The sequence below is a fragment of the Squalius cephalus genome, assembly GCF_949319135.1.
Source record: "Squalius cephalus genome assembly, chromosome: 7".
NCBI classification, from domain to species: domain Eukaryota; kingdom Metazoa; phylum Chordata; class Actinopteri; order Cypriniformes; family Leuciscidae; genus Squalius; species Squalius cephalus.
In genome coordinates this window covers 42,451,786-42,464,168 of record NC_137128.1, presented here as the reverse complement: position 1 = coordinate 42,464,168, position 12,383 = coordinate 42,451,786, and the positions used below count along the sequence as shown (strand labels likewise).

The 12,383-nt window shown below is 36.8% G+C and overlaps 1 protein-coding gene across 1 annotated transcript; it reads right to left on the bottom strand.

The window, feature by feature from the left end:
* Window positions 1-351: 351 nt before the first annotated feature.
* Window positions 352-10,559, bottom strand: viml (vimentin like). The gene is made up of 9 exons (XM_079875487.1): window positions 9,878-10,559; window positions 8,631-8,691; window positions 5,567-5,662; window positions 4,310-4,471; window positions 3,921-4,046; window positions 2,208-2,428; window positions 2,017-2,060; window positions 1,850-1,935; window positions 352-1,113 (listed from the first exon to the last, which is right to left on the bottom strand). Exons 1-9 carry the CDS (start codon window positions 10,387-10,389, stop codon window positions 1,072-1,074), a joined length of 1,350 nt encoding a protein of 449 aa, XP_079731613.1. The 5' UTR covers window positions 10,390-10,559; the 3' UTR covers window positions 352-1,071.
* Window positions 10,560-12,383: the final 1,824 nt, after the last annotated feature.

Here is a 12,383-nt window from a genome sequence, read left to right as displayed (position 1 = left end):
GAGGGTGGGATCTTATGCTTTCAAAACTAGCTTGCTATTGCTAGCTTCTCCGAAAATTGCCTACCCTACCTTTAAGGTATGAATACGTGTAAGTGTAAAATGTCAAATTCTCTATGTTAACCATAGATCCTTATTTATTCATAAATCAAATTCATAAATTTCAACGCACAAACCAATCGCATGGCTTTGGAAAAATGCTAGTGCACGAGTTGTATGGACTACATTTATGATATGTTTCTTGTCCCTTAGAGCTTGACAGCCCTCTGGTCACAGTCATCTGTCTTTTAATTAAAAAGAAGCATGGAAATTCTTAACAAATTTAGTGTTCCATGGAAGAAAGAAAATCATTTTGTAAATAATGCTTTAATAGGTGAGCTATTCCTTTTAAAAAAATGTGTTCAGATATGACACCACACATGGGAGCGAACAGGAACTTAAACACTCATGTCCAGGGAGTACAAGTCTCCATCACTGGAACAAACAGACAGGAACACACATCCTATCCCACATGAACCATTAATAGAGAACATGGATGCTCCTTGGTGAGAGAAACACCCTGTTTTGAAAAGGTATATCAAAATCTGAGACTTGAGAATGCAACTGACTTTTATTTTCTGTTCTTACAAATGTCCACACGATGGCAGTGACGGGCTTCAAATCAAGAACCAGTTCAGGAACAATCAAGATTTTTTGCAATTAAAGGCTGTGTATTTTACTTTCAAAATGTTAATTTCCATTGAAGAAAAATCAGACAAAGAATGAGGCTCTTTAAGAATACAAACTCTTCCTTGATTATTTTTATTGAAGCATTTTCCTTAGGCAACATTATGTGGAAGATAAAAGCAGGTTTAGACAATGAAACAATTCACAGTACACTGAAGGTCATGTGTTCTCACTCTGAGCAGAACTACAGGTCCTCGACAGGCTCAAATACTTGAAAGGTTTATTTTTGGCAGATAAAAAGGCACTTTGAAGCAGGTTATTGTGGGTTGTTCACATTAGATGAAGTTAGTAGGGATACAAAAAATTTGCTACAGTTGGTGGATGATAATGGTAAGAGATTTCTCTCCATCACTCCAGGTCATCGTGGTTCTGAGTGGACTCATTGATCACCTTAATAGAAGAGAAGAGCAGAAGTGTCCATGAGAGAGAGAACTGAAATCACTGACTTGAAATTAGATTCAACTGATTTCAGGTTTATTTAAAGTACAGAATATTATTGTAAATATTGTAAATTAGACAGATTATTAGAGATTAATGTGAATTACAAAACATAAATAAAATAATGAATGATGCAAAAACAATTCAAAAATGTAATCCTGTAATATGCTTAAATTACTGAATGATAAAATATAAAAAAAACATTTAACATATTTAAATAAATACATAGAAGCTTATTTTAGGACAATTAACATAAATGTATTTATATTGTTTAATTTAATTGTGATCAAGACATGTTTTTGTGAGATATACCTAGTAAGCATTTTGCTGATTTTCACACTTTCAGTAAAGTGCTTTAAAACGTTTTACTTCTTTCTAAGCATAAGGGGCCATTCACACGGAACACGTTTTGTTTTTCCGATTCCACTGCGCTACTTTTCCACTATTTTTCTAAGTAGACACGCACTAGACTGACGTGTTTGACCGTTGCGCTCGCATCTTGCGTCCTTTGCAGCGTCTCGCGAATGATAGCGGTTTAAAAATGCGGCACTCAAGTTAAAGCAAGTTCAACTTTTAAAAGACGCATCCCCAGACCTTGCGGTCTTTCCCCATTTTCCAAGCAAAAACGCGTTCTGTCAGAACCAGCCCTAAGAGTGTGTAAAAATGCTGTGATAAGTTAAGCACATACCTGGCCATCTCTGGTCTCAATGGTCTTAATAAGAACTTTCTTAGTAAATGTATTTTCAGTAATTGACTTGGACTCGGGCATCATATCTGTGAAAATGCAATTTTCAATTAAACTGCACAAGGACTTTTTATTTCATTGTGTTATTTATTGGTGACTTGATGTCTTACCTCTCAGACTGAAGGAGGAGAAGTTTGGAAGAGGGGGAGCAATTCTACATCCAAGAGAATAAAATGTAGAATTAATTTATAAAACATTCTAACGTGTTGTTTCAACCCAAAATAAACTATATTCATAAAACAATAGTATCTCTTTAAAGAAGTCATGCAGTAATGCACTAAAAGAGGTGGGGAGCGTTCACCTGCTCTCCTCCCCCTCGAGAAGTTTCCTGTAGGTGGCGATCTCAATGTCCAGGGCCATCTTGACATTGAGCAAATCCTGATACTCATGCAGGTGTCTTCCCATCTCGTCCTTCATGCTTCGTAAGTCCTCCTCCAGCCGAGCGATATTATCCTGGGAGCTAGATGACTCCATTCCAAAGTTCTCCTCCATCTCCCTCATCTGACGCTCCAGTGATTCATTCTGCATTATTTACATTAAGAAAAGATTTAGGGATTGTGGATATAATGTTATGGTAGTCATGGATTATCAGGTTTTTCTACATCAAGTTGTAATCAGATTACTTTTTTAAAGGATGGAGTAAAGTAATGGATTACTTTATAAATGTACACAGAAAAGGAAGGTTATTGTTACAGTATACAGGCTATATTGTTGAATGCATTAAACACTTGCAAAAATGAACTTCCCAGTTAAAAAAAAACACCTGCAAGGAAGAAAGCGAGCCTCAGGTGAGAAAAAGTATTACTTGCATTACTTTTAATAAAAAGTAACTAAGTAACGTAATTAGTTACTTTTTTTAGAGAGTAATGCAATATACTTTTAAAAGTAACTTTCCCTGTGGGTAACTTGGGTAACTTAACACTGCCAGGGTTTCCCAAACTGCGGTTTGTGAGGGAACTGCAGGGGATTTGTCTGTTCATGAAAGCTTAAGCCTAAATCGAATGTAACATTAAAATAAACAAATGGCTCTGCACAATTATTAAAAATTAAACGGAAAAAGCAAAATATCATCAAATTGCGATTATCAAATCAAAGGCTGTGATTTAAAGAAGTATATAGCCTGTTGCACTGCAGTCTCATTTGGTCTGAGTTTGTGTTTTGTTTGAGTTGTATTCTGTGTTAGCATTATCTTCTCTTCATTGTTTGATTAATGCACTGCACCTGTTTCTCATTTCTTTGTTTGGTTTGCGTTAGTATATATTGAGCCTGTTTTCTGTTAGTTTTTGTTCCGTTTTTAATTGCATTTTGCTGGTTGTTCTGTTTGTGTTTTTTGATGTTTGAGAATAATGAGCATCTTTGTTTTAATTCTTTCCCCTGCTGCAACCACGCCATTAAAGGCTGCATGTTTTCCAGATAGGATTATAATACATACAGCTTTATAAAACCATGTTTTCAGAGCAGTTTGGTTCAAATTAATTGCTGCTTCTCACAAACTCCATCTCTGCAAGTGCTCTGAGTTTAAAATGCATTTGGGAACACAATATTCAATAGGTCCGCTTTATTTATATTCACATTTGAGTAGGCTAATTTAATATTTTTGTACAGATGTTTACAGCATTTCACAAATATAATGGCAAAATAACAGCAAGATGGTTTTGACATGTTAAAAGCTCAAAGGTTTGAACTTTTGAAAGTGAAGATTTTAAGAGCTAAATATTTGTTGTAACTTTTAGTGTTAATTGGTTCTCAGCATTTCCACGAGGCTCTATAGCAGACATTGGTGTAAACTGTCTTTTTCTACAGTCACTTTTTTCTTTAAAGTTGACTACTGTCAAGGCAAAGCATCAGTTTGAAGGGAAAAGTTAGTGAAACTGTCACTCATGCAAATAGCTAGCTGAGTGAATAATACAACGATAAAACGAAGAAAACTCTATGGCCCCCTTGAGTACTGAGGATTGTTGTTAGTCATCACATTTCTAGCCAAAGGACATGTCTAAATATGTAAACTACTTACTGTTCCCTTGAGGGCGTCCACCTCGCAGGTGAGTGCCTGCACCTGACGGCGGTATTCACTGGCCTCCTGCTTGGCCAATCGCAGAGCTTCATTATTCCTGTTAGCCGCTTCTGTCAGGTCAGCAAACTGACAGTGAGTGAAGACACATGTTAGTAAAGGTAGGCAGAGTTTGGAAACTGAAGTAAAACTTAAATGCGAGTATAAAAGGAAGAGTCCATAGAAAAATATTTGAGTAAATGAGGACTTTTTTTTTATTATTCCTTAAAAGCAGAAGCAGCTCATCTGACAGTTATGACTCGCAGAAAAAAATGAGAAGCAAGATAAAGAAGAGGCTAAGATGATAAACAGAGGAAATCCCTGTTAATGGTGAAACGGCTCATGTTAAATACCTTGGATTTGTACCAGCCCTCTGACTCCTGGATGTTTTTGGTTGCCAGGTTCTCATACTGCAGTCTGACATCTCTCAGAGCAGCTGTCAGATCAGGTTTAGCCATGTCCATGTCCACCTGCACCTGCTGGCCCTGGATCTGTGTCTGCAGCTCAACCAGCTCCTACAGAGAGAGAGAGAGATTACAGACTGTGCATTCTGGAAAGCATCTGTCAAACCTTCTTTTCTTGTGTTGAGATCATATAAACAGCCAAATTTTGACATTTTGAGTAGCTTTTGCTTGTGCAAAACTTGTCGCCATGATGCTAGGGTGTTGTGCACGGTTGCCAGGGTGTTGCTATGCAGTTGAAACAGCACACATACTGTAGATGGTTTTTGTCATTTGGTACTTCTCATTTAAACAGTCATTTTATTATTTAATTGTATAGATAATGCTGTAATGGATTTACATTTGTATGACAAGTATGATGGAATTAATAGATCAAAACAACGTTTTAGTGCACGAAGGTCTCTAAGACAAAAAATGCTATCCTTAGATTTGAATGTGACTTAATGTAAATCCCTGGACTTTTAGAAACATTAATTATAATATAATATAATTCTATATAATATAGGAAAGTTTACTTTAATGTGCTTTACTTTAAAGAATCATAAAATAATAATCAATTCCTAACTGCCTGATCACTAAGTTTATAATATAATATAATGTAATTTAATCTAATAAATTTGTTAAGAATAATTAATAATTGTATTATAATAATTTTATTTATTTTAAGTTTAATGAAAGCAATTTAGACATACAGAAAACTGTGAAAATTACATGAACAACTATTTTACACAATATTTATTCAAATGTTAGCCTCATAGCATAATTGCCTAAGTTATATTTTAAAATAAAAATGACTTCGGCAATTATGCTATGAGGCTAACGAAAATATAAACAAACACTTATTAAAAAAAGATTAGATTAGATTCAATGGCAACATTTACGTGTTCCCCTATAACATGACCAAGACAGAACTGCAATTAAGTTGGAGCTCATATAAATAAAATACTCTGATTATGTGATTTTGCTTATACAATTATTAGAGTACAATCACAGTAAAATATGTACAAAATATTGGGGGAAAAAATATGTGTAAAATATTGGTTGATTCATCAGTCTATCACTAGTTGAGAGTGTGGTTGTGGTAAGAAGATGCATTGATCTGTCATTTAATGCCTTTTACTGTGATTTACCACATTTAATGCCTTTTACCTCATCATGGAGCTTTTTCAGGAAGGCGAGTTCGTCCTGGAGAGACTCCACCTTCCTCTCCAGATCCACTCGAGCAAGAGCAGCGTTATCCACGTCCTGCACGACATTAACAACATTATATGACACAGCAGCACTACTGTATTGAGCACAGATGCACAGCAAGCACACAGTGAAGAGGTCTTTGTGTTTTAATGAGAATCTGGGCCGGGCACAAAGCCCTGCAGTCTGTGTGGCACCATTTGGATGTCAGCTGACGGGACTACCCGTAAACAGGGCTTTAACACTCACAGTTTTTATGCTTGACACGTGCTCTCTCACACACACACACACACACACACACACACACACACACACACACACACACACAAACACACAAACACACACACAAACACACACACACACACACACACACACACACACATCCAGACATTCCTGCCTTTGGCAGCCAGTTCAGACACAACAGTTTGCTTTGTCAGGGTCTGCTGGTCTGCTGGAAGAGCAATCGGCAGAGAAGGAGATTTCCCAGCGCTAATGCCAAACACAAAGACATTCAGCTCTGAGCCTGACATGCCACACAGAGCCATTCCTCAAACACACACACACAAACCAGAATCTATATCACAGTTCCCAAACTAAACCCACAATTGTTTGTTTCTGTGATTAAATGGAGAAAATGAGTTGCAAGCAGCACAAACACCACCCCGTGTAATGATTTTAGGGAATTTAGCTTAAAGATTATGAGTAGATTCACAATTCTTTATGACTTTATCCCCTGGCTTAACAGACAAGGCTTAAGCCTATAGTCCCAGACTAAATGCATGTTTGAGCTGTTTAAACTGAAAGACACTTGCACTGACAAATCTTAAAATATCATTGTTTTGTTTCAAGATGCACACCAGTCATGTTTTTTTCTAAGACACATTTATGAAAGCTATTTGAATGCCCTAATTAAACTAAAGCCAAATCCTGTCTTAATCTAAGCCCTGTCTGTGAAACCAGGCAGTTTTCATTGTTCCTTGAGCCTCTTGTGCTCACCGAGGCTGCATTTATTTGATCAAAATACAGTAAAAACACTGATATTTTGAAATATAATTCCAAAACAACTGATTTCTGTTTTAATATGTTTTCAAATGTAATTTATTCCTGTGATCAAAGCTGAATGTTCAGCATCATTACTCCAGTCTTCAGTGTCACATGATCCTTCAGAAATCAGTCTAATATGATGATTTGGTACTCAAGAAACTTTTCTTATTATTACCAATGTTGAAAACAGTTGTGCTGCTTCGTAAATTTGTGGAGATTTTGTGGGATACTTTGATGAATAGAAAGTTCAAAAGAACAGCATTTATTTGAAATCGAAATCCGTAAATGCCTTTGTCACTTTTGATCAATTCAATGCATCCTTGCCGAATAAATGCATTAATTTCTTTCAAAAAAATAAAAAAAATACAAATCCTAATGACCCCAAACTTTTGAATGGTGTTGTAGATTATCGTGTGAGCTCAGTCATCCACCCAGATGCAGAAATTACACAATTTTATCAATTCATCTCATACTATGTTTCTCAATTTTTTACATCGACATAATGAAAACTAGTATTGCTACTCTTAAATGTTGCAACAAGTTTTCCCATATTTCTGAAACTCCAGTAACAGCAGTAGTGATAACATCTTCAGCTATATGCATCAGCAAAGGCCTCATGAAATAATTTCTTGCACAATTTCTTTTCTTTTTTTTTACTGGTCTATCTAACAGAAATGCAGAATATTGTAATTCTTATAGAAAAAAATACTGCAGGATTTTTTAAAGTTAGACATGGAGTTTTTCATTTTAGAATGAATAGTATGTTAGCCTTACTGTTATCTACAAGTGTGCTCAAAAACATTTTCAGAATTCGCATTTAGAAGATATGCATTCAAAACTTATAGTTTCTCACTTCTGCCAAGCAATGATTTTGATGACATCTTTCTGCACTTCAGCTTCTCATCAGATTTTCTGTCCCATCAAATGCTCTCAAGAATATGAAGCTCCGCCCCCTACATTAGAAATAGACGCTGAAGCTAACGCTAAAATCAGTCACTTGTTCACACATTTACTATTTTCTATGGTGAATGGCACATAGTGCACTATATGGGGATAGGGAACGAGTCAGACAGTGTATGCTTTTCATTGGGGCGAATGAAGTCTGGTTTCACGTTGGTGTCAGGCGAACCGCCACAGCGAGACACGATAGCACAGAGCAGATCATATGCGCGAGTCGGCGTATACCAGAAAATGTATCGGATCCTTTGAATTCTGCACAGAATGCTAAAGTGATGTGGAGGAGATTAGGAGGAGAAACGGTTAGAGATTAGGAGAAAACTGCGGCTGTACCAAGCTCAACAGCTCTGGCCGAGCTGTGATAAACAAAACTCTATTGGCTATTTTAAAAAAGGGGAGGAGCTGTTCGATATGTCAGGATATTGTGAGGGTTCTCATTTCTTTCTTGTCTTGGTTCAATGTTTCCTTGTTTGTTTTGTGCTTGAGCACATGGCTCTGGCTCTGTTTGTGTTGGCCACCTCTGTGACCACGTCCCCTTGTTTAAGCCCTAAGTCTTCATTGTTGAGTGTGCTCACCTGTTCTCTATCTGTTGTGTTCTCTTTCCCTCATGTTTTGCCAGTTCATTGTAATTGAGTGTGTTGTGCTACCTGTGTTACTTATTGCCTCATTTGCTTTCATGCCCATTGTTCCAGTTGTGGATTTCGTCATATGTTGTTCCTGTCTATTTCCTGTAGTGTGGGTCAAGTCAAGTTGGTCTTTGTGCTTCATTCCTTGCCTTCTGTTGGATTGTGTTCACCTTTTCTCCCATCATCTCTTGCCCTGCCTGCTGTGCTGTGTGTCTCAATAAACGGTTTAAATTCTGCACTTGATTCCTCTCTGTTCCGTGACAGAACTATGTCAACACACTGAATAATGCTGCGCGTTTCAAGGCACTTCAGTGGGCCTTTAAACACTCCCATTTGAAATAATATAAGTAGCAATAGTTATACGTTTCTCAAAACCTTTAAACACAATCGTGTTTTACCTGTCTGAAACTTCTCATGGTGTTCTCTGCATCTTCTCGCTGAAGAATCTCATCCTGCAGTCTGTAAATGACACATCAATAAGAAAACACCATGGTTTATTTAAAAATATTCACCAATTCAAAATATTTTTACAAATTAGTTTCACTAGTTGATTTATTGAATTACTATTTGTTTCTTATTGGTCAATCACAATATTTAGCTTCTCAATAATGACTCTGAATGTTCTCATAAGAAATTATACTCTGGCTCAAAAAACACAGTGCTCACTTGAGGTGATTTTCATTAGACCACAAAATAATATAAAAATTGGCATATGCAAACAAATTATGCTAGAGCTAGATGCTTTGACAACCGCAAAGTTTCCAAATAGGTTTTTGTCTTCATTCTGCACAGGGCACAACAAGGCTAAAGTAAAAAGTACAATTGATTTTATATTTTCCAAAACACTAAAAAGCAAACACCCCCACAGCACTTTCCTGAACACTGCTCTGTCACTGTGCACTGCACAATAACTCACAAGGTCAATCACTGTGTGCAATTACAAAAAATATTGAATCATTTCATTAATTCATTTAATGTTGATTTGTTGCAAAGGATTGCACACATACTAAAAAGAAAAAAAAGAAGGGGTTGCTTATATTTTTAATGAGAATTGTGTTACCCAAAAAGCATCTTGCTCTCTATCAATGATATTTTGCATATTATCAGGGTAAAAGTCCTAGAATGGGATGTTTTAATCAAAACAGCCTTCTGTTATTAGCAGAGAACATATGGTTAATAAAGTGAGATTAAATACATAAAGTATATTTGTGTAATTTAACATTTAACTATTGCAGGTTTGCACAATATTCTGAGTTTGCACTTCACTATTTTTATTCATTTTGAGGAATATTGAATCTGTTTTTGTGCAAGTGAGATCAATAGACACAATGCTCACATTTAGTCTACGCCTCTGCTCTTACTCCTGATTTCTCTCAACATGGGGACAAGCGAGGTGTCAGTCAATAAATGAGAAAACAAAGTAACTTGTGCTACTAATTTCAAAAAGTAACTCAGATATTTAGTAGTAAATGTAAAAGTAAACTTGTAACAAGTTACTTGTAATGCGTTACCCCACCAACACTGCTGCAAATGCCAGTGGTACCTTGGTAGGCCTATATATACCACTTGGTATTCTGTATGACCTAATGCAATGCCATTCACACATTATTAACGTGCCCAAACATGTTGTGAATGTTTGTCATACTTCTCTCTGAGACGCTCCATGTCTTCTGCCAGGTTGTCTCGCGTGACTTCCACGCGTGTTTTCTCCGTGATGAGCTGGTCCACCTGTCGCCTCAGGTCGCGCATCTCCTCCTCATACAGATCCGCGATGCTGGACGATCTCTGACCCCTCAGCTGCTCCAGCTCCGCGCTCAGGATCTTGTTCTGCTGCTCCAGGAAACGCACCTTCTCGATGTAGCTGGCGAAGCGGTCGTTCAGTGACTGCATCTGCGCCTTTTCACTGAGGCGATTCGCCTTGAATTCCGTGTTTAAGGCGTCCGAGAGACTAAAGTCCACAGTCTCCGAGGTCAGTCGTGGCATCCCCAGATTCCCCACGCTACTTCGGACTCTGGAGCTCTTCGACGCGTAAATGACCGGAGCCGAGGAGACGCCGAAGGACACCCGCGAGCGCACGGAACTGGAGGTCTGACGGCTGGAGAACGCGCTGCTCCGGTTCACATCTCCAAATCGCTTTCTGTAGGAAGAGGTTGACATCGTGAACTTTAATGTGGTAGTTCAGAGAACCGCTTCTCTCTTCAGGAACTGTCCCAAACGGGGAGCGACAGTGTGAGAAGAAGCATTATTTATAGCCAACTCATTATGCAAATCACACAACGGTGCTGGAGAATTTGAGTGACACAATCAGAACCCTATTGAGTTCCTTCAGACTTACAGAGCGTTTCAAAAGTTATTTTAAGCTACTCTTCTCCGCCCACTGAGGAAATAAACTAATAAGGTCACCAGATACAACTTATACTTTTTACTGTGGCATTTTATTATAGATTTGAATCTATCACATTTATTTCGCCAAAACCCAACATGTAGGCTAATGTATGTATTTAGTATTTTTATTTTAATTATTTAAAAAACTGTATATTTGTATTATTTATTATTCTATTGTTATTAATTGAATAATAAATTATAATTTTTTTCTTTATTATAACATTTTATTTTTGTTTATCCATTTATTTTGTTTTCGATGTAACTGGATTTAGTTGGAATTGGAATGAATGCATTCATTTAAAGGGATAGTTCACCCAAAAATGAAAATTCTGTGTCACATTGTTCCAAACCCGTAAGACTTTCGTTCATCTTCGGAATACAAATGAAGATCTTTTTTAATGAAGTCTGAGAGCTTTCTGTCCCTCCATTGGCTACACAACTACCACTTTAACACTTCAAAAAGTTTATAGAGTTCGTAAAACGAATCCATGTGAATTTAACTAATTAGTCCACATTTCAATTATGGATTAATTTTACGATCTCTTTATGAACTTTTTGAAGCGTCAAAGTGGTAGTTGTGTAGCTGCCAATGGAGGGACAGAAAGATTTACGGGTTTGAAACAACGTGACGGGGAGTAAATGATGACAGAATTTTCATTTTTGGGTGAACTTTCTCTTTCTCCTTATAGCCTATAACCTTTTTGTTTGTTTTTATGAGTCAAGACTCGGTTCTAGGACAAGGTTCTTGCGCCCCATTGAACCTTTTTTATGAAGAGTAAACCATTGTGCATATGCCTTAATCTTGTTGTCATGTCACAAGATGATCTTTCCCAGAATCCTCTGGATGATGATGATTCACAAACACAGAAGTATGCACATAAAACATGTTTTCAAACAAAGCTGTGGTTTTGTTAATCCGGTTTACTTACCCTGTTTTACCAGACACATATTCAGAACCGGGCACATTAGTTACTTGTTGAACTTCATCTTATTGTTATCCAGTGCATGGATGGATCCAGTCATGGTTAATCACCGGTAGGCTGTGTGTAAGCTCTTTAGTCACAGTTAGCCAAGTCAAAGTCCGGACTTGAATCCTATTGAATAAATTTGGGATTTAGTGGATTCAAGGATAGATCGCACAAAAGTTTAATCAAAAGCAAGTCTTTGGGAACAACAAGAAACTTTCTGGAAGACAATAACAACAGTGACTGTGGAAAAATGCTGTAGGCCTAAAAACAATGCAAGCAAGAATGTAAGCTGTTATCAAAGGACGCCATACAAAATATTAGTTTTTGGTTATTATGTGTGAATAAAGACTATTTAGTTGTTTCAGTTTGTTATTTGCCTTATAAATGACAATCAAATGTTTAGTTTTAAACTAAGTTTTTTACACATTTCTAAAAAAAAAATGTTGTTGTTTTATTTTAGTTTTGTCATGTCTAAACTATCCAAGCTCCACTTGAAGGTCTCTGTGATAAACAGGGTCCATTCGTATTATACGCTGAACTTTTGACAGCTTAAAAATTGTTTCACAAATTCTGTAAAACACACATATTCATATTTTGGTGAGTCATTTCCTGCTATTTGAAGAAATATTTCAACCTGTAAAGTGAGGCTGCAGTAGAAGACGAGATCACAGTTGTTTACTTCATCCTAGACTAATCATCCAGTTAAGAGACAAATAGACCCTTGAGTTGCACAAACATCATTCTTGAGCTTTTTTTGGAAGCTGAAATAGGCCTAGCTTCAGTTGAAGAGTTAATTCA

Bases quoted from the DNA above. Each gene is read 5' to 3' on its own strand.
- viml (XM_079875487.1), bottom strand. From the start codon at position 10,389: ATGTCAACCTCTTCCTACAGAAAGCGATTTGGAGATGTGAACCGGAGC. The intron at 8,692-9,877 runs GTATGACAAACA...TGTCATTTACAG, and splicing joins ATGGAGCGTCTCAGAGAGAA to ACTGCAGGATGAGATTCTTC. The intron at 4,047-4,309 runs GTATTTAACATG...ACTCACTGTCAG, and splicing joins AGGGCTGGTACAAATCCAAG to TTTGCTGACCTGACAGAAGC.